A 21811-nucleotide genomic window follows, 5' to 3' on the forward strand; every position below is an offset into this window, starting at 1 on the left:
AAGATTTCAAATTTTGTATATTATATGCTTTTGCTTAGGCAAATTAGGCTAAACGCAACGCAACAATAGCTAGTAATTCAATTTAAATTATAACATTTAAAATATAGTTTTAAAGTTAAGATATAACCTAACTTTTCAATCCACTGCTGTGCGGGATAACTGGGGTTTGCTTAGCAGTTTGAAGAGCAAACATCTGTGCCGCAACTATGAGCTTGCTCATTTATTATGGCCACCAGCGATAAAAGTCAAATATTTGTTTGAAAAATTATTCAAGACAGAGACCCTCACTTCTAAGATTGATACACCTGCAAGCCACAACCTGAGAGTTGAACAAAGCATTCAAGATTTTATGACGATACGTCATTCGAACGGTTAGCTCAGTTGGTTAGAGCATTGGCACGGAACACCAGAGGTCGTGGGTTCGAGTACCGCATCGTTCATAAAATTTTGTTTTTCAAATTTTATTTGATTTAATTATATTGTTTTATGGAAGAGGAGGACAAAGTAGCCTACGGGTCACCTGATGCTAAGTGATCACCTCCGCCCACAATCTCTTGCAACACCTGAGGACTGTTCCCGGTCTTATTAGGAGGTTGTACACGGTGGTTGTACGTGGCAAATGATGCAAACCGTACTGTGGAGGAACGCCACACATCCAGATGCTAAGAATAATATCCAAGTTTGTGTAGTATCGTGCAAAATTGCACACCTGTCATTCACGCACCTCGGGCATAAATTCGATAGCAACTTTTAAGCACGTTTCGGTTTGTACCATACTTACCATGAGTAATGTTACTACGAAGCATAGTAATTACATTTAAAACAAAAAACCTATGTATTTAATGTATGTATGAATACGGCGTGCGTTCCTAGTGTATCTCTGTCGTATATTATCTCGTGCGCCGAGATATAAAAATATTATTTAAAATAAAAAACGTAGGTATAAACCACAATGAAGAGATTTATAAAATTACACGGCGATACTCAAAAAAGATGTAAATACTACGTAATAAGAGGCGGGACTGCCTTAGTAAAAACCGAAATTTAGTTTAGTATGAAACGTGCAGTGAGATTTGACATACGTAAATGAAAATAGTAATTACAATACGGCGACGATGTATAATCTGGCTAGGTTTGAAGGCGAACAGTTGCTGTAGTGGATTTCGGCTAGGGCTTCCAATCCCGCGGCCTGTATTCTATCTTGGCATTTGCGGGACTACGAATTTTCAATCCCGCGGGATCTCGGTAAGTGCGGGATCTCGCGGGATTGGAAGCCCTAATTTCGGCTATCTCAGTTCTCTTCGGTTTTTTACAAGATTATAGCCGTCATCTGTCAATCTATGAATGACTGCACGTATGAAATACAACCCATACAATCGCTTTTTTCTTACGGCCGTTTGCAATATACTATCTACAGTTAGGAATAAATTACTACCTTCTACTGTCAGAAATTAGCTGTCAATAATCTGAAGCTGTCCTAATATAACCGATGAGTCATGCTTATCGCCTTATATTGGGTCGCGTGAATTGCTATTTCCATACAAATTGCGTACGTGAGTTACCGTCGATAAGTTTATTGGGACAGAAAAGTCAACGATAGTTACGATTTTTATCTCAAGTAAGAGATAGAATATTGGGAACGGCCGTTAGAGAGTTACGCTAGGCTGGAGGTACTCTTGAGCAGACGCTACAGTAAATCACCTAGGTCATTGATACAACATTAACCCTGCCAATCAATGAAGTTTTATACATATAGACAAATCACGTCGTATAAAAATAAAGACTAAATATAGAACATGCCACAAATTACAACATAATAAGCTACGACTGCTATCAGATTGCTATTGATATATCCTTATATATATAAATATTCTTAGGTAGTCATTGCTGCTAATAAAAACAATTAGCTCGTCAGTCAACACTTTCATCAATGTTTGTGTGTGTGAAAGCTCTGAAACTGCACAAACATAAAGAAGTGTTTTGGAAAAAAGATAATATTAAGATTATATTGTACCAATAGAAGCATGTTGTACTTCATCATCATCATCAATTCAGTCGGAAGACGTCCACTGCTGGACAAAGGCTTCCCCTAAAGATCTCCACGACGATCGGTCCTGCGCTGCCCTCATCCAACGTGTTCCGGCAATCTTGACCAGAAGGTTGGTCCATCTTGTGGGGGACCTACCAACACTACTTCTTCCGGTACATGGTTGTCATTCGAGAACTACTGCCCCAACGGCCATCTGTCCTTCGAGCTATGTGCCCTGCCACTTCAGTTTCGAAACCATTAATGCACTTATTTTGGAATTAATCTCAATCGTGGTTTCTAAAGTGGTAATAGAGGGGGCTAGAGCAACACCAAACTCTATCTTAATTTCAGCTGTTTATGATGTTTCTGTGGATTCTTCTGGTATGCAATATCAAAAAGGAATAAAATGAAATGTATAATGAAAAAGCAATAAGTAAAGAATGTTTATTTATCTAGTATGCCAAGTATCTGAACGAATTTAAGGAATATGTCAACAATACTAGTATAAAGCATAAAAGCAGCCACCGCGTAGTCATCTTCACCAATTTCCACAGTTCTCCCACCTAATATCATTTGTAACTCCATGATGAGGACCTGAAATTAGTTAGATAAATTTAATGTCTGAAAAAGAACCAAACTCACCGATATACTTCAATGGTAGATTATTTCGAAACTTAAATCGCAGTGGCCAGGCATATCTTAAAGGACAGATGGTCGTTGAGGCAGTACAGTCCTTGCATGGCGACCACGTACTGGAAGATCTGATGAAAACACAGCAGGTTTTCTCCAACAATGCTATGAAACATTTAAGAAATCCAAATATAGTGGAGACCTTCTGAAACTTTGTAATTCAATAATAATCTTTAAATTACAATCCAACATCTTCATATTACTACAGTACACTACATAATCCAAAACTTTCTGGTCTGACGCACTTAACCATTTCACACCAAGGGTTCTTAGATTTAACATATTATATACGCTTCAAATACTTTTGCAAAATAAACATTTTTTTATTTGTATGGTGGCAGTTTATTCTTTATGTGACTTCCTTAGAATTACTTGTTGGAAGCAAAGGCTATGTAACTAACTTTCCACATAGGCGCCAGTGGGAGGCTCCTTTGCACAGGAAGCCGGCTAGATTATGGCGTTAACGGCGCCTATTTCTGCCGTGAAGCAGTAATGTGTAAACATTACTGTGTTTCGGTCTGAAGGGCGCCGTACTAGTGATATAACTGGGCAAATGAGACTTAACATCTTATGTCTCAAGGTGACGACCGCAGTTTTTGGGTTTTTCAGGAATCCTGAGCGGCACTGCATTGTAATGGGTAGGGCGTATCAATTACCATCAGCTGAACGTCCCTGATTTTCATTAAAAAAAAAACAAAATCTAAATTGTGAATAAGATTAGTGTTGTTAGTTATTTAGGTACACATCGCCGATAGAATGGCAATGGCGATAGCCATACTGTAGGTCAGTCAACTGGTGCTACTAATTTTGGAGAGTGCAAAGATAGCAATGAGTAATTCATGAGATTCCTTAACTGTTTCCCTGTACAAAAACCCAACATTTTTAAGGAGTGTCCAATAATCGGTTATAAAAACATTAGAAAATACTATTTAACTCACCACAACTTGAATTAAAGTCCCAACGATCAATAAGACCAAATGCAGCGGCTTATAGTAGACCTTCATCACAAGCATGGTGAGGGAAATAATCATAGATATTGCTGCAAATGCCGCCGCTATGGCAATTATATAGATGTACCATGATGTGAAATCAAACTGTTTACAAAAGAAGAATTTCAATAACAGGATCTTAAAATATAAAGATGGATTTATTGAAAAACCATAGATGATTTATACGTCTAGATAGACTATGACAACTGTGAACACGTCGAAAAAAAAAGTGGCGAACTCTTAACCTCTTTTTTCAGCAACGCACGCACACTAAAACAAAATGACTAACGCATGGGAAGTATAAAGGACTCTACCCACTACAACGTATCATACCATGACCGTGCTATGAACGTGTCAGGCAAAAAAATATTCTCTGTATTAAAAAGTGTGAGACCATGCCCACTAGCCCGTTCCGTTACAGACCAGCACCGTAGCATGCCATGCACGGAGCGGCAAGTATTGTCGGCGAGAATATTTTGCCGGTGGCGATACGCTCTGTGCATGACACGCGACGTTGCCACACCGGTGCGCGCAGGCGGCGAAATGGTGAGCACCCGCGTTATAACCGCGTAAAATGGCCGTTGTAAACGCGTTGCCAATCAGGTGAATTACTACAAACGCGACAACAGCGCACAGGGACCGCTCGGATATGGCACTCGGATGATACGGAGATGATATGCAGACCCTCCCGTCACTAAAATCGTTACGCACGGGCTTGTCACGCGGATGATAATGAGATGATATGCTGACGCTCCGGTCATTAAAGCCGATACATACGACTTTGATACGTAATTGATACGCTCTAGTGGGCATAGTAGAGCGTATCGTGTTGCTTGTCGTGTCTGATACGTTCATAGCACGGTCATGGTATGATACGTTGTAGTGGGTAGAGTCCTTAAGACGTAGCTGTCATGCACATGAAAGTAATAAACCTGGCTTGTTGTAATGTGTTGCCCAACAGCAAAGGGCTCTATCTAGACTTACAGATTATCTAAGTTAAAAACAAGCAAGTTAACAGATGAACAGTATTCACTATTGTCACGCTCACTAAAAATTCAAATTCAAATATTTTTATTCAAAATAGGATTCAAAATCATTTATTGAACGTCAAAAATTACCACCCATTCAAAAGAGACTGCCTCAGACCTGAGAAGAATGGGCGCAAGAAACTCAGCGGGCTTTTTTTTAATATAAAAATATGGATTACAATTTGATATCGTACTATAAACATTTATAATTAAAGAGCCTGAGGGTGTTCGCTTTATTCCCAGTCCGTGGTGTCATTAAGAAAATCGTTTATGCTATTGTAACCTTTCCCACACAAACGTTTTTTAACAATCCTTTTAAATTTCGTAACATTTGTTTTATACATTTTCTGGGATCATATTGTAGAAGCATATACATCGCCCAACAAAATACTTACTAACTCGATCCAACCGAATAGTAGGCATAACAAGTCTATGTTTGTTCCTCGTGGTAACATTATGAATGTCACAGTTTCTAGAAAATTCCTCAATGTGCTTATGAACATACAGAACATTATCAAAAATTTATTGAGAAGCAACAGTCAAAATGTTTATTTCTTTAAATTTTTCTCTTAATGATTCTTTAGGACCTAGGTTGTAAATCGCGTGAATAGCCCTCTTCTGCAGCACAAAGATGGTATTAATATAGGCCGCACAACAATATTACTTTTGGCATTTATGTAGCTGGCTTTGTTAGAAGATACCCGTGTCATTGGAAACAGATAAACACGCGAGAAGATATCATACCATGTATTTGAGCCCATGAATTTTATCCATGATTACACTCGCATTTTTGCCTAATTCAACATCTGTCTTTAGTAACACTTTGCGCGCATATTCGACAGCAATTTCTGCGTATTTTTTCATACGCAAATCACCACTGAAGGTAAAGTTTTAGATATTCAAGTACAAAAAGAACAACAAGATTCCCAAAGAATTTATGTGACTGAAGACTCAATAATCCAGTATATTTTTATTTTGAGTTTATCACTTTAAGGAAGCTTTCTCGAACTTAATAGTTTGTGTTCAAATTACATGTCTAGTACCCCTCAGTATAAGTTCGAATCATTTGAACGCGTGTAACGAAGAGGTAACAATTGTCGGGTATCCAGTACTCTGAAAAGCTTGGTTGCTTTCCGATGTCTAAAGGTGTTACTACATTATGTGTCTTCTACCATTTTTATCACGGATGGTATTCCGAAGGGCTGAATGTGTGGAATGCAAGAAAAACTACAACGCGTACACTAAATATGTGATTCCTCTGGCGTTGCAAGAGAGTATAAGGTAACTTATACTCTCTTGCAAGGCTTATGACCAAGTGACCCGCACCAATACCACCAATGAGATATAGTATATCACACTGGCACATACATGGCAGCACGTGTGTAATAGCATATATGTAAACTTACAAAAAGCATCTGTAAATAGTCATAAAATGTTCACACGTGCGCAATAGCGCCAAAAAGTTATTTACGTAAGTAATTAAAAATACGTCAGTGGATGCTACAGGGTCGCAGAGACTCGCGATATGTATGGTACCTAAATATATAAGTTATATACCTATAAATAAGTTTGGGAGTACCCAAACTTCTTTATTCTGAATATATTCCTTAATATTATAGTTAGCTCTTCCCATTAAAACAGTTTTTATATATGTCTTGAATGTGTCAGGCAATTTATCAGGCAATTCTGTTATGGTCGTGGGGAGTTGTTTATAGAATCTAACAGAATTTCCCAAAAATGACTTATTTGCCTAAGTGGTTCTAAAACTTGGTATAGCAATTTTATGTCTATGTCTGGTATCAAAGTTATGCTGTTTACACTTTTTAACATATTTATGCATATTCTATCTATCTTAACAGTGTATTTGTGTTTGCAGAGCCAGAAAAATATATAAAAACACTCACACTTGTGCAAGCCAGCATCACACAAATGGCAACGACAATAACAGTAGCAATTATAGCGTACAAAATTATTTCAGTTTTGTACCGCACTGTCACCGCACCTACTAATAAACTCATGCCAATAACCTGGAAAAGATATTAATAATGTATTTTTTAATACAGTTGCTCAAAAAGTGGCGTATTGCAGGGACGTATAGCGTTGGGATGTGGCCTATCATCACATCGTGCTTTTTCTTTACCTTTTCCGGACTCGTGCGTTCTCTTTCCCAACTGTCAAAATAATGTCTATTAAAACGAAAAAACAAAGTTTTTACAAAAAAAAACATAGAAGTTTTCATGATTCATGCAAATATTTCTAAAAAGAAGCTACTGATTTGTTTCAATATCAGATTTAATGATTTGATTCAATGATTTAGGTTAGGTTTCATTGCTTATAACTTTTATAAGAAATAAATGATTCGTTAGTTGAGTTTATTATGTTTTTATTATTCTATTAAATTGCTTCATTTTTTCGCAACTGTATTAAAAATAGTTGTTCAGTAGACGTCCGGAACCGTCATTGCAACTTTTTCCGACTGTCAACCCTCACCTTCGGCTGCGCCTCGGCTCGGGTAGACTTTTGTCGGAATTCTTTGCAATGACAGGCTTTCCACACACGTAATGAAATATTATACTATTGTATAAGTCCTGTCAAATATTTACTGGTGAAGAAAAAAAAGAAATATAGTATAGATAGGTAATAATAATAATAAAAATAGGTAAATCATCTCAAAGGGGCGTATATCGATAAAAAATCCTAAAACTCTGCCTTAGATATCAGTATTTTTTGCCGGGCACACTGTATTTACGTCTTTCGTACCTAAGTAATGCAAAGCCAGCAAATGAGTGCAGTATGCATACACATGAAGAGAAAAAAACTGCGGACTCTCTCAAGTCCTATCTCCGGCTATTTGGTCTTTGACAAAAATGACCTCAGTGAATCTAAATCTATTCTTCTGCCGCGAAACCAATGTAGATAATAAACACATCCTGCTCGAAGCAATGCCATTACTTGCGTGAGACCATGCTTACCATAAGTAAGTTGATACGAAGCATAGTAATTACCATCAGAGTCAGTACGCTCCTCTAAAAAAACTATGTCTCTATTAAAAGAGTAACTTTAAGGAAACACACGTGGATTTCTAGCGTACCTGTGGCATATGACACCTCGGGCGCCAAGTTATTAAAACAGTATTTAAATAAAAAAAAACAGGGTATTTACCACAATGAAGAGACTAATAAAATTACACGGCGGTATTCTTGAACAGGCGCTACAGAAAATCACGTAATTCATAGCTATAACAATAATCCTGTCAAAAAAAAAAAACAATTAGCTCGTAAGTAAAAACTATAGTAACATAATCAAAAGGATTTGAAAAATTTCGTGAATGTTTATGTGTGTGAAAGCCGTAAAACCACTGTGCCACAAGTTTGAAGACGTATTTTTGAAACAAAAATATAGTTTAAAAAAGTATGCAGCTACTTATAAAGTTAATATTTGATATTAAGACATATGTTTTTAGCCTTCCTCACTAGTTTGGTATAGGCCTTGTTTAGATTGCGCCTAGTTTTGCGCTATCTCCATCCAGATTTTCCCTGCAGTTTTTCGACGTCATCCTTCCATCGCATACTGGTTTTCTACATCTTAAGTTAAGGCTATTCATGAGTGGTACAAAGGCTATGGTCGTTGCCTCTCGGGAGGCACCGGTTTGATAACCGCCCGCCATGTACAAATTTGTATTCAATTAACGTTTATTCAATGCTCTTACCGTAATGGAAAACACCGTAAGAAAATCTTGTGATTAGTTTCCAGGACAACACGACTTGCGAACCCTCTTGCAAACTAACTGGGTGGAGGTGACCCGTTAGCCTGAAGTTGAAAAAAATACACTGGGCTAGGATTGGATACCAAATACTATAAGATTAAAATGGCTTGAACCCAAAATAGTGTTTAGTAATTTTCGCGCAAATTAGTCGAACAAAACAATATTCGAGTTGCGGAAAACAGCACGTGAATACCTACCTAGTCTTATTATAAAAAAATATAATCTAGATAATCACGGACGAGTAAGAAAAAAAGGACTCCGCGCCGTGATTTTAGCAAGTGAAGCACCGTACTATTTACACAATTTTTCTCCCCTAAATAATCATATATGGCCACAAATACTTATATAGTATCGTTTTTACACTTTTTCACAACGCACGACGGCATTTATAAAATATTTTATTGAGACGCAAACTGATCTGTCACAATCGATGACAATTCTCATAGTGGCCGCCTATCGGCCTGTAGTAGTTTGTGTGCGTGGGGCTATGTATTTACACGTTAATCGGCTTGTTTTGGTGCTACACTGTTAAGTAAGGTGACTCGGAGTCCTTTTTTTTACTAGTTCGTGCAAGATAATATAAGATGTCAAAACGCCATATATTATCTGAATACGAACTTTGCCAATAATTGTGCAGACACTTGATGCTACTTACAGTGCTCCAATTACGATTAACAGGTTGTATCTTAAGAAAATTCGTTTAATGTCATCCCTGAAATGAAAATTGGTGACGTAATTATATTTTATTGTTATTAATTAAAATTCAGGAATAACAAATGCCATTCAGGCCAAAAATGACACTAATACAAGTACAAATTTTTTACGTATTGAATCTAATATTCACGAAATGTTTCATAATATTGTTACATTTTTTTATATAATTTGTTGATTATTACATAGGTTTGATTTGTATTTATTTGCATGAAGGGTTAGGGAGACCCATCATACCAATTTCTTGTAATATCTGATTTAATAGAATTTATGGATGAATTATACAGATCGAATTCAGGAAAGCCGTTAAGATTATTTAAGGAGTATGATGCTATTAAGAAGAATGAGTTTTGTTTGTAATTTGTCGCACCGCATATGTAAACATTTAAGATGTCTTGTGGAAATTCTGGAGATGCATAAATTTATGTTCGAAAGAAGACGTGGATGGAGCGTGTACATAATTTTTATTAACAATATATTATTATTGTGATGATAATCATGCAAGTGCATAAACCAGCAAACATATATAGAAAATAACCATATTTATAATACAAAAGTACATACGTTTTTAATTTTTTGCATAAAGTAGTGGTTAAAACCGTATGTTTGTTTTCTTTTTTTTTAGAAAATCTCTTCAAAACATCTTAAACAATGCTTTCACTTATTTTCAAGTCAATCTGATATCTGTGTGAAGTACCCTAGTAAGTTTATGACTATAAAAATTTGGACCTGTACGGAGTACCTTCGGTCAGTGTTACAACACAAATAGTTATATCATGTATATCTCATCAAATCTACTAATGTTACATTTCTAAAAGGTAAATGATTTACTTACGAATTCAATACTATTGCATCAAATATGGCCGTAAGTATTAGCATTATAAACACAATCGAGAAGACATACTTGACGAAATAATTTCTGGTCTGAGGATCATATTCCAAAGGTGCACCTGTAGGTTCAATATGTGTTGCATCGCGTGGCATCGCTGAAATATTCATAAATATTAGTTTTTACATTATTACAAAGCGAGTGCTTTGCTCACGTGGAATTCTCTTTTGTGATAATTTCTAATTTATAAGAGGCGCACTTGATTCATTAGTAACCGAACGATTAAGTGAAAATTCAGTGCAATATAACAAACAAAACAACTGCTCGTGTGTTATAATTGATGCTTTAATGTGTAACGAGTTATTAGTACCTACTTAGAAGTATTTTACTAATTGCTGCCACTTGTAATAAATTAATATCTGGACGACCGAGCCTTACTCGGATTTTTAAGAATGTACAAAACTTGAACAAAAAAATCACTAATAGGACATCTGGATTTGAACCAGGGTCTTCTGCTTTCCGGATCACCCAATGTCCCATCTGAGGTCTTGTATATAGTGGCGAAATTTACCTTTGTATTCTAATGTTATTGTAGCTGTTTCTTTTTAAAACACGGATAAAACTACATTTTTTAAAATCGAAACCGAATCGATTTCTCGCCCCCGAAACTACCTGTATACTAAATTTCATTTAAATCGATGGAGCCGTTTCCGAGATTCAGATTATATATACACAAAAATTGCTCGTTTGAAGATACAGGGTGGCGCAATAGAACGTGCATATTTAAAATATTGATTAAAAAATAAATACAAAAGGTATAGTTAAAATAAAACTATAACTATAATGAGGTATTATTAAGAAATAACTGAAGTTTATTTTTTAAAAATAACATCGTCTAAATGATGACCCTCTCTACGACGACACTCCTCTAATCGCAAACGGAAGTTATTGAAAACTTTCTTCAGTAATGCTGACGTAATTGCTGCCATTTCACCACGGATATTATCCTTGAGCTGATCGATGTTTTTCGGATTATTGCTGTAGACTTTGTTCTTGAGGTATCCCCACAAAAAAAAGTCAGGAGGCGTCACGTCTGGACTACGTGGGGGCCATGGGATATCACCTCTTTTCGAAATCAGTCTGCCAGGGAACATCTGTTTCACAACCGCCATGGAGTCATTTGATGTGTGACAGGTAGCTCCGTCTTGTTGAAACCAAGTCCTAGAATCCACTATTCTTGAATTTTCAAGCTCTGGAGCCAAAAAACCTTCCAACATCGCAACATAGCGTTCGGTATTAACAGTGACGTTTTGCCCCCACGCATTTTCAAAGAAAAACGGTCCAATTCAAATTCAAATTCAAATTCAAATTCAAATTGAAATTCAAATATTTTTATTCAAAATAGGATTTATAATCACTTATTGAACGTCAAAATCAACCACCCATTCAAAAGAGACTGCCTCAGACCTGAGAAGAATGGGCGCAAGAAACTCAGCGGGCTTAATTTTTATATATTTTTATATAAAATATGGATTACAATGTAATATCGTACAATAAACATTAATAATTAAAGAGCTTGAGGGTGTTCGCATTAATCCCGTCCGTGGTGTCATTAAGAAAATCGTTTATGCTATAATAACCTTTGCCACACAAACGTTTTTTAACAATTCTTTTAAATTTCGTAACACATTTGTTTTGTACATTTTCTGGGATCATATTGTAGAAGCATATACATCGCCCAACAAAAGACTTACTAACTCAACCCAACCGAGTAGTAGGCATAACAAGTTTATGTTTGTGCCTCGTGTTAACATTATGAATGTCACAGTTTCTAGAAAATTCCTCAATGTGCTTATGAACATACAAAACATTATCAAAAATGTATTGAGAAGCAACAGTCAAAATGTTTATTTCTTTAAATTTTTCTCTTAATGATTCTTTAGGACCTAGGTTATAAATCGCGCGAATAGCCCTCTTCTGCAGCACAAAGATAGTATTAATATCGCCCGCACTGCCCCATAACAATATACCATAGGACATAATACTATGAAAATAACTAGTATACTAATTTCGCCGTATCTATGTATGTATTTTTTTTTTATGAGAGGGGGCAAACGGGCAAGAGGCTCACGGGATGGGGAGAGGTGAGGCAACCGCCCATGGACATCCGCAACAACAGGTGTGTCAAGAAATGCGTTGCCGGCCTGTAAGGTATAAGGTAAGGTATGCTTTTTTTTTTGAAGGTCCCTAAGTCGTATCTGTTCGGGAAGACCGCTGCCGGTAGTTGATTCCACAAAGTGGCTGTGCGAGGCAAGAAATTTCGAAGAAAACGCGCGGTTGTGGAATGCCAGACGTCGACGTGATGCGGATGGTACTTTGCACGTAATGTCCGATGGTGGAATTCGGCCGCTGGAATCAACCCGAACAGCTCCTCTGAGCACTCCCCGTGATAACTGCGGTTGAAGATGCAGAGAGAACCCACATCTCTACGCAATGCTAGAGAATCAAGCCGATCGGAGATGACTTGATCGTCGATGGTTCGAGCCGCTCTTCTTCGTTGTATGCGGTCAAATGGAAGAAGCTGGTACTGGGGAGCACCCGCCCAGAGGTGAGAACAGTACTCCATGTGAGGCCGAATTTGCGCCTTATAAAGTTGCAGGCGGTGGCTTTTACTGAAGTACTGTCTCGCCTTACTGAGTACAGCATGCTTTTTAGAGGCCAGTTTGGCCTTCTCTTCCAAGTGACCACGGAACTGAACGTCGCTCGATATATCGACGCCAAGTATGCCAATACAGGCTGTGGCAGTTAGAGGAGTGATCTCGAATCGAGGGGATACGACAAAGGGAGACTTTTTAGTGGTGAACGCACAAACTTGTGTCTTCTTGGGGTTGAATTGGACTAAATTTTGTCGGCCCCATTCCGAGACTTTGCAAAGCATAGAAGATCACCAGCTGAGCGACCCTGACGAAAACAGTACTGGCAGTCGCTGATCAGCTGGTGCCCCTCTAGGTATCCCAAGAGATAGTGGTTGATGATCGACTCCATTACTTTGGAGAAAATGGAGGTAATGGCAATGGGGCGGTAGTTGGACGGATCTGAGCGTACACCTTTCTTAGGGATCGGGTGCACTAAAGCCGCCTTCCATAATTTCGGGACTACGCCTGATGAGTAGGAGAGCCGGAAAAGACGAGTAAGGACCGGTTGTAGTTCCGGAGCACATGTCCGCAGCACTATCGGGGGAATGCCATCCCGCCCAATCAATCAATGCCCGCTCGATTTGTGAATGTCCAAGGTGAGAAGCGCCTTAAGCACGGCACCATGCCGGATTTTTACCTCCGGCGTATATGAATCGCACCGCGGAATATGCGGTGGTGGTGCACCTTGGTCATCCAGAGTCGAGTTGGACGCGAAGAGGGAGCCCAGGAGATCAGCTTTCTCTTTCGCGTCATGGGCCAGCTAGTCATCATCCCTGTGCAGTGGCGGAATGGCTGGCTGGCAGAAGTTTCCTTGGACAGCCTTGGCGAGCGACCAGAACGCACGAGTTCCCGAGGGAAGGCGTGCAAGTCTCTCGCCAATTCTGCCAATGTGCTTCGACTTCGCGTCAGCAATAACTCTTTTGAAGGACCTGGAGGCATGATTAAAGTGTTTTTTAAGTTCGCTGGAATTCACATCCTTAGATACCACCGCATTGACCCAAGCCTGATAGCACTCCTGCTTTCGGCGAGAGGCCATTTTGCAGGAGCGGTCAAAACATGGTTGGGACCTGCCACCGATAGGCACAGAGGAGGATGGAATGAAAAGCTCCATACCTTGCAGTACCACATCAGCAACAGCATCATCTCCCAGCGAAAAACAGATCTGCCTCCACGGGTAGGATGCAAAAAAGCACCGAATCCCGTCACACTCTGCTGACTTATAGTGCCACACGCGGCGACAGCCTAAGAAGCGGGGCCGTGTTAGGCGCGTGATCGGCACGGTGCTCCAGATCAGGCAGTGGTCCGACGATCCCAGAGGAGGGTCAACGGAAACTAGGTAGCCGTCCGGATGTGAGGTCAACAGAAGGTCCAACAGTGAAGGTGTATGATCTTGCACATCTGGGATTCGCGTTGGCGCAATAACCAGTTGCGTCAGACCATATGCTAAGGCAAAGTCGTGAACAGATCTCCCTGCATGATCGATGGTACGTGAGTACGTGAGTACGTACTAGCCATTCGGCGTGGTGGGCGTTAAAATCGCCAAGAAACACGATCTCTGCAGTGGGGATCTGCTCCAACACTGAATCTGTAGCCATTTGGATGTGTTCGAGGAGCCGGTCAGTCTCTGCGTTACCGCTATGGGACCTATACAGGCATGCGTAGATTCGCGGATGGTCATCGCAGTCTACACGCAGCCAGATGATGGATAGGTCCTGTCCTTCAAGAAAACTCAGGCGTCGAGAACAGACATCCTCCCTGACGTAAACGCACACGCCAGCCCGTGGTATAAAGGAGTGTTCCAAATTATACCCTGGGTAGGAAAGGTAAGATGAATCAGCCAGGGAGGATATCTGTGTCTCGGTTAAAAAGAGCAGGCCGGCTTCGCCGTCTCCAGGTGAAAGTGGACGGCATTAAAATTTGAGCGAAGCCCCCTGATGTTGCAAAAGTCCACAGCGAGTGTGGAGGAGGGTGGTTTGAGCCTCCTGCTCTGTTTGCCCCCTCCAGAATACGCGGGGCAGCCTAGGCAACCACTGTTAGGTACAGGCCCTAATTGTGGACGCCCAGGGACGGATTCTCCAGAGCTGCATAGCCTGGTACCGTCCTGGAGTAGTCTCGTTTTAGTCTGTGCTGCCATTTGTATTTGGGAGGGGGGGTGTAGGCCTCCGGATACAAAAATCCCATACTGTCACTTTAGGACTATGCAGTGGTTTCTAGTGCTTGAGTTTGGGATTCTCACTGTTCCAGTAACGACAATTTTGACGGTTTACGAACCCATTGATATGGAAGTGGGCCTCATCTGAGAAATGGATATTGTCAAAATTGGAAAATCGATTAAGCATTTCATTACCAAATGCGAGCCTTGCTCCGAAGTCAGACTCTTTCAATTCTTGTGTTAACTGCAGCTTGTAAGGATGCAGTTTAAGATCCAAGTTTAAAATTCGTTGCAAACTTCGTCTCGATAAGTGTAAGACAGACGATCTCTTGCGTGTAGACATTTGTGGATCTCCTCGTACAGAATGCATAACTCTCTCAATATTGTCGTCGGTCCTAGATGTTCTTGGACGACCTTTTGCTTGTGGTTTAAACATTGAACCAGTCTCTTCAAAACGCTGTACCCATATTTTAATTAAATTAGCACTCAGAGCTTCACTAATTTGCCGTAGTCCATATTCAGAACAATATAAACGCCTAGTAACGATGTATGAACGAGAGTTCTCGTAAAATGCGCGCACGCAAAATGCGCGACGCTTCCCGTCGATGTGACTCATAGTGACTAAAACTCCATGAGCCCGCCTACCCAACGATGCAGACTCCCCCCGCCCGCGCACTTTCTACCCCGCGAAAAAAGATGATGCAATATGCACGTTCTATTGCGCCACCCTGTATAAGATATGCTGAATTGTACTAGTGTTTTCCGAACCTTGTAGCCCTGATACGTAACAATATTTGGAAAAATATATAATATGAATTATCCAGATACTGAAAGAAACTATTATAATATATATTAGACGTAATATTATGATCGCTTAGATAAATAATAATTATAACAAACACCCTAAAATTAAATAGATGATAGAATTAAAATATGTACGTGGAACAAGTAAGTATAGGAATTAAAAATCAGCAAATTATTGAAGTGAAACTTCTTTAGAATCATTGTGATTTGAAACTCGATTAAACGAAAAAGCAAGGCGATAGAGACCCACCCAAACAGGTAAATTATAATGATATTCACCCGACGAGAGATTGAGATAGGAAGTATTATACAGAGTTTGGTACCAGGCGAACATAGTTGAAGAAGAGATTGTCGTATGACGCGAGTATACCTTATAAATTCTGACGTTATGCGCACGACGTATTACTACATAGACACCGAGAACATATTATATATGGTACTGGTGATAGTCATGTCTTTCATAGCGGTTGAAATCATGTGTTATCCTAGCAACATATACCAGGACTTCATATGCAGTTTAGAGATTTAAGCACAATGCACATCTTAAAATCGTTATACAAGTGCTGTGCTTCTTGAAGCCAACATTTCTGAAGGTTTCACTTCTACCACGTGTGAATTACATGGCACATGTTTTTTTTAAAGTTTCAGATAGCTGGTGAATTCTTGTATCTATTTTACTAGATTAACCCGACAGAAGTTATAACGTCAGGTATGAATTCAATAAATATATTCTACACGTTCAAAAGAGCAGGATAATTTAATAGCGATTGGTTAACTTATATAGAAGTAAGGGTTTGCAACAGATAACAACAAAAATATGTTATTATACATATTGATTATCAAGGTGATTGGTTGCACTGTTTTGTACAATAGCATAAACATTGACAAACGCTCTGTTTTCTTACCTACAAATTGTACCCACGTAATATTTTCTTTTCTATTTATATTGCCGTCTTTCTTTTGAGATTCTTCATTATTAGCCTTTTCTACATTTGTCTTTATTGAATCTATTTGTAAGGTACAAGTATTGTTTTCATTGTTATGTTTCAAATCAGCATTATTTGTATCGATGACAATTTTCGTTTCTTCATCATTTATATTAATATTACTATTATTAGTTGATAAATCTTGTGGATTACTCATTGGATACAACTGATTAATTGAGCTAAAAAATAATAAAATGCATAAAATACTATAACAATATGAAAACGTAAAATGTTAGATATGTCAGTATTTATGTCAGATATAAATACAATAAGATTGTGTCGTAGTTTTATCATTTGCGTAGATAGAAGATGAGCAAAAGATGCGTCACTAAAATGACAATAATAATGTGACAGAGACACACAAATTAGATTGGTATTAAGAGTAAGCGAGATACACTACACTATCTGCTATCCATTTCGCGTATGCGATTCTTTGTTTGGACCTAGTTCATCGGATCCCAATAAACAATGGCTGACGTGGTAAAATACTATCTAATTAAAATTCAAATTGAAAAATTCTGATTTTTCTATACGTTATTAAGTGATTGTTAATTAAGTGGTGTTAATTCAGTTACTATAAATATATGGGACGTTGTTGCACAAATCGTCCATAACGAAAACTTAACACAAATCACACACTATCGCTATCTCATTTACATACGCTGGCATCGAATCTAGTGTTCATCTTCTATTTACGATCTTTTATTACTATATAGAGTAAACATAATGTCATAATATAATTTACTCTTTGATTATTATTTTAAATAATATAAAATTTACAAACACCTACATAAATACGAGGATTTAACAAATTAAATTTGATCACAAAATCTATGAACAATGCGGGACTCGAACCCCAACCAAACAACGAACCATTCGAGTGACCTAAAAGTAAAAGACCTAAAGTTCATAAATCTTGATATGTCATTGTTCAACTCTCAGGTTGTGGATTCATCTACAGGATCTACTTTATAGCTTATAACCAGCTCAACACCAATATTTGCATATTAGGAAGTTGACTCTAGATGCCACTCTTTCAAATCTAAGCAATTTGTTATTTTTTTAAAGTGATAACCCTCAGTTCTGGGATTATTTACACAAACTAAATTTGAAGTATACAAACCAGTGCATTCGGCATCATCTATAGATAAAGTGACTCTTTCTATGACAGTCGAAAAATATTTCAAAACATATCTGAAACACGTACACGAAACATATCGCACTTAGCCTAACCCTGCAACGAACGTTTCACGTCCAGCTTATTGCACCCCTTATTGAAACTCAACAGTGGCTGTAACTATACCCATAGGTAACCGTCATATATCGACCCCTATAGCCACTGGGCTCATAGCTCATATAGCTATGATACTGAGCTAGAAGTCCTGGGTTCGAATTGCGGTAAGTGCAATCATTTTATATGATGAATATTAATGTTTGTTTCCGTGTCATGGAAGTTTATTTGTATTTATGTATGTTTAACTATTAATTATTTATTTATTGCACCAACAAAGTATACACATGCAAAAAAAATATAGACAAAAATACAAGTTGAGTGCTACCTCAATTATAGGCGCAAATAACATTCTTAAGTAAAAAGCAAATAAGTACATTAAAAAGTTAAAATTTCTATGTTTTAAAAACTAAATCACGATTATGTTATAAATAAAAAATAAAATCACAATTAAATTGAATTAAATTCAATTACAATACATTAATTACAACAAATTATATTGCATTAAATATATCGTTGTCCATATACAATTTACCCATAGTAAAATATAGGCTTATGCCTAGTTTGGGGCAAGATAATTTGTGTAAGAGTCTGTCAATGTTATTATTATTATATCGGAACCCGACAACACAAATGTACTGAGAAGATCAGTGATTCCCTATTGAACACAATTCACTGAAAAGTATGTTCCAGTATTTTAGTTTTGCCAAACAACTTCGGTTAAATGTTTCGCCTGATGTAAAATATATAGAAGTGAAAATGCAAAACTGTTTTATATCAATAGGAATTCATAACTTCACATTCATATCGGAATCAGTAATAAGACGGGTTTTATTATATTTTGTTACAAATAAATATGTTTTAGAACCCTTTGACGAGTCACAAAGTTATTCCGTCGAAATGCTCTTAATATTAAGGTATGAATACCAAATTATATCTAAGACGTTGTCATATCTTATATTTTTTTTTTTTTTTTATGGAATAGGAGGACAAACGAGCGTACGGGTCACCTGGTGTTAAGTGATCACCGCCGCCCACACTCTCCTGCAACACCAGAGGAATCACAAGAGCGTTGCCGGCCTTTAAGGAAGGTGTACGCGCTTTTCTTGAAGGTACCCATGTCGTATCGTCCCGGAAACACCGCACAAGGAAGCTCATTCCACAGCTTCGTGGTACGAGGAAGAAAGCTCCTTGAAAACCGCACTGTGGAGGACCGCCACACATCCAGATGGTGAGGATGATATCGTAACTTGTGGCGTGTCGTGCGAAGGTGAAATTCGGCGACAGGAATCAGGTTAAACAGCTCTTCGGAACACTCCCCGTGATAAATGCGGTAGAAGACACACAATGAAGCGACGTCTCTACGCAACGCCAAGTGATCCAGCCGTTCACAGAGTACTGGGTCCCCGACAATTCGAGCTGCTCTGCGTTGCACGCGGTCAAATGGATCGAGCTGATACTGGGGTGCGCCAGACCAGAGATGACAGCAATACTCCATGTGAGGCCGGACCTGCGCTTTGTAGAGCGCTAGAATGTGGGCCGGCTTGAAGTATTGCCGTGCTCTATTTATGACGCCCAGTTTGAAGCCAGTTTGGCTTTGCCCTCCAGATGGCCACGGAATTGGCAATTGCTCGAGATTTCGAGACCCAGTATTCCGATACTAGGCGAGGCTTTAAGGGAAGTGTTCTCGAAGAGCGGTGATACGGCAAATGGGGTTTTTTTAGTGGTAAACGCGCAAACTTGAGTCTTCTGGGGGTTAAATTGGACAAGGTTCAACTTACCCCATTCCGCGACCTTCTCGAGAGAGGACTCGATAGAAGACACAAGTTTCACCCGGCACTGGTCGACGTTTTCCCGAGAGAGACCTGCATGGCCCGTGTATACGGCATCACCAGTGCTGTCGTCTGCATAGCAATGCATGTTGGCGGTGTCCAACATATCATTGATATGCAGAAGAAACAGCGTGGGAGATAGCACACAGCCTTGGGGCACTCCAGCGTTCACGGGCTTGGGATTCGAGCAATAACCGTCGATAACGACCTGTATGCTGCGCCCAGTGAGGAAGCTGGAGGTCCACTTGCATAAGCTCTCGGGAAGCCCAAATGATGGAAGTTTTGCGAGGAGCGCCTTGTGCCATACACGATCAAAGGCCTTCGCTATATCCAGACCAACTGCCAGGCCTTCCCCCTTGCTTTCAATAGCCGCCGCCCATCTGTGTGTTAGGTATACCAGAAGATCGCCAGTCGACCGACCATGGCGAAAGCCGTACTGCTGGTCGTTGATCAACTGGTGACCCTCAAGGTATACCAAGAGCTGGCGGTTAATTATGCTCTCCATAATTTTGGAGAGTAGGGAGGTAATAGCAATAGGCCTGTAGTTTGCCGGATCCGAACTGTCTCCTTTTTTTGGGATCGGATGGACAAGGGCTGACTTCCATGAATCAGGGACTACGCCTTTTGAATAAGAGTGCCGGAATAAACGCGTTAGCACCGGCGTCAACTCAGGGGCACACGTTCTAAGCACGATTGGAGAAATGCCATCCGGCCCGCTCGACTTCCTGACGTCCAACGAAAACAGAGCTCGCCTAACAGTTTTCTGTCGGAACTGTACTTCAGGCATGGAGCTCTGACACCGCGGGATGGTCGGCGGTGTTTTTCCGTTGTCGTCAAGAGTCGAGTTGGAGGAAAAAAGAGTGCACAGGAGATCGGCTTTCTCTTTTGCCGTATGGGCCAGGGTGTCATTCCTCATGTGCAACGGCGGCATGGACGGCTGGTTGAAGTTACCAAGAGCAGCTTTCGACAACGACCAGAACTTGCGTGTTCCGGTCGGGTAACTGGAAAGCTGCTCGCCAATTTTGACGACATGCTTCGATTTCGCACGGGCGATTTGCCGCTTAAAAAATCTGGAGGCACGGTTATATTTCCTCTTCAGAACTTTGCAGTTCGGATCCTTTGAGCCCAGCGCCGCAACCCAAGTTCGATACGCCTGTTTTTTGCAGTCAGATGCTGCTTTAACTGACGCATCGAACCAGGGCTGTGATCTGCCACCGATCGGTACTACAGAGCTTGGTATAAAAACATCCATGCCCTGCAGTATCACATCGGCTACTGCAACGGCGCAGGTACTAGGATCATCCGAAAGGAAACAAACCCTGCCCCAAGGGTAGGATGCAAAAAAGGAACGCATCCTATCCCAATCTGCTGACTTGTAGTGCCAAACGCGGCGGGTCGCTGGTGGTCTGCGACGTTGGCGTCGGATAGGCACTACACTCCTGACCAGGCAATGGTCGGACGTTCCGAGAGGGGCGTCGACAGAGACCTGGTAACCATCGGGATGTGTAGTCAGCAGAAGATCCAATAAGGACGGCATGTGGCTATCCACATCCGGGAGCCGCGTCGGCGACTCAACCAATTGGGACAGACCATACGCCAATGCAAAATTATGCACAGATCGCCCTGCGTAGTCTGTGGTACGCGATCCAAGCCATTCGGCATTATGCCCGTTGAAATCACCCAAGACTACGATTTCAGCGGAGGGGATCTGAGCAAGCACGTCATCAAATGCCGCTTGAACGCAGCCCATGAGGTGATCCGTTTCTGCGTTACCACTATGGGACCTGTAGACACACGCATAGATGCGGACGCGGTCCTCTAAATCTACGCGGAGCCAGAGAGTAGACAGGCCCCTACCCTCATAATTGCCGAGACGGCGACAGCAGATATCCTCCCTAACGTACACACATACCCCGGCATGAGGCATGAAATTATGCTCAATTTTGTACCCGGGGTACGTTAAATATGACGTATCGCTAGGTCGAGATATCTGCGTCTCCGTAAGGAAACACAAGGCCGGCTGCGCCGTCTCAAGGTGGTGGTGGACGGCGTTTAAGTTGGAGTGAAT

General features: G+C 40.0%; 1 protein-coding gene across 1 annotated transcript; it reads right to left on the bottom strand.

Moving 5' to 3' along the window:
* Window positions 1-2473: 2473 nt before the first annotated feature.
* On the bottom strand, window positions 2474-16887 carry LOC126973071 (uncharacterized). Its single transcript, XM_050820185.1, has 7 exons — window positions 16600-16887; window positions 10049-10199; window positions 9158-9214; window positions 7899-7986; window positions 6641-6763; window positions 3658-3813; window positions 2474-2623 (listed from the first exon to the last, which is right to left on the bottom strand). The coding sequence occupies exons 1-7, from the start codon at window positions 16835-16837 to the stop codon at window positions 2474-2476; spliced, it is 963 nt and encodes a 320-aa protein (XP_050676142.1). The 5' UTR covers window positions 16838-16887.
* Between the last annotated feature and the right edge of the window lie 4924 nt (window positions 16888-21811).

Source organism: Leptidea sinapis, chromosome 28 (genome assembly GCF_905404315.1).
Source record: "Leptidea sinapis chromosome 28, ilLepSina1.1, whole genome shotgun sequence".
Lineage (NCBI taxonomy): Eukaryota > Metazoa > Arthropoda > Insecta > Lepidoptera > Pieridae > Leptidea > Leptidea sinapis.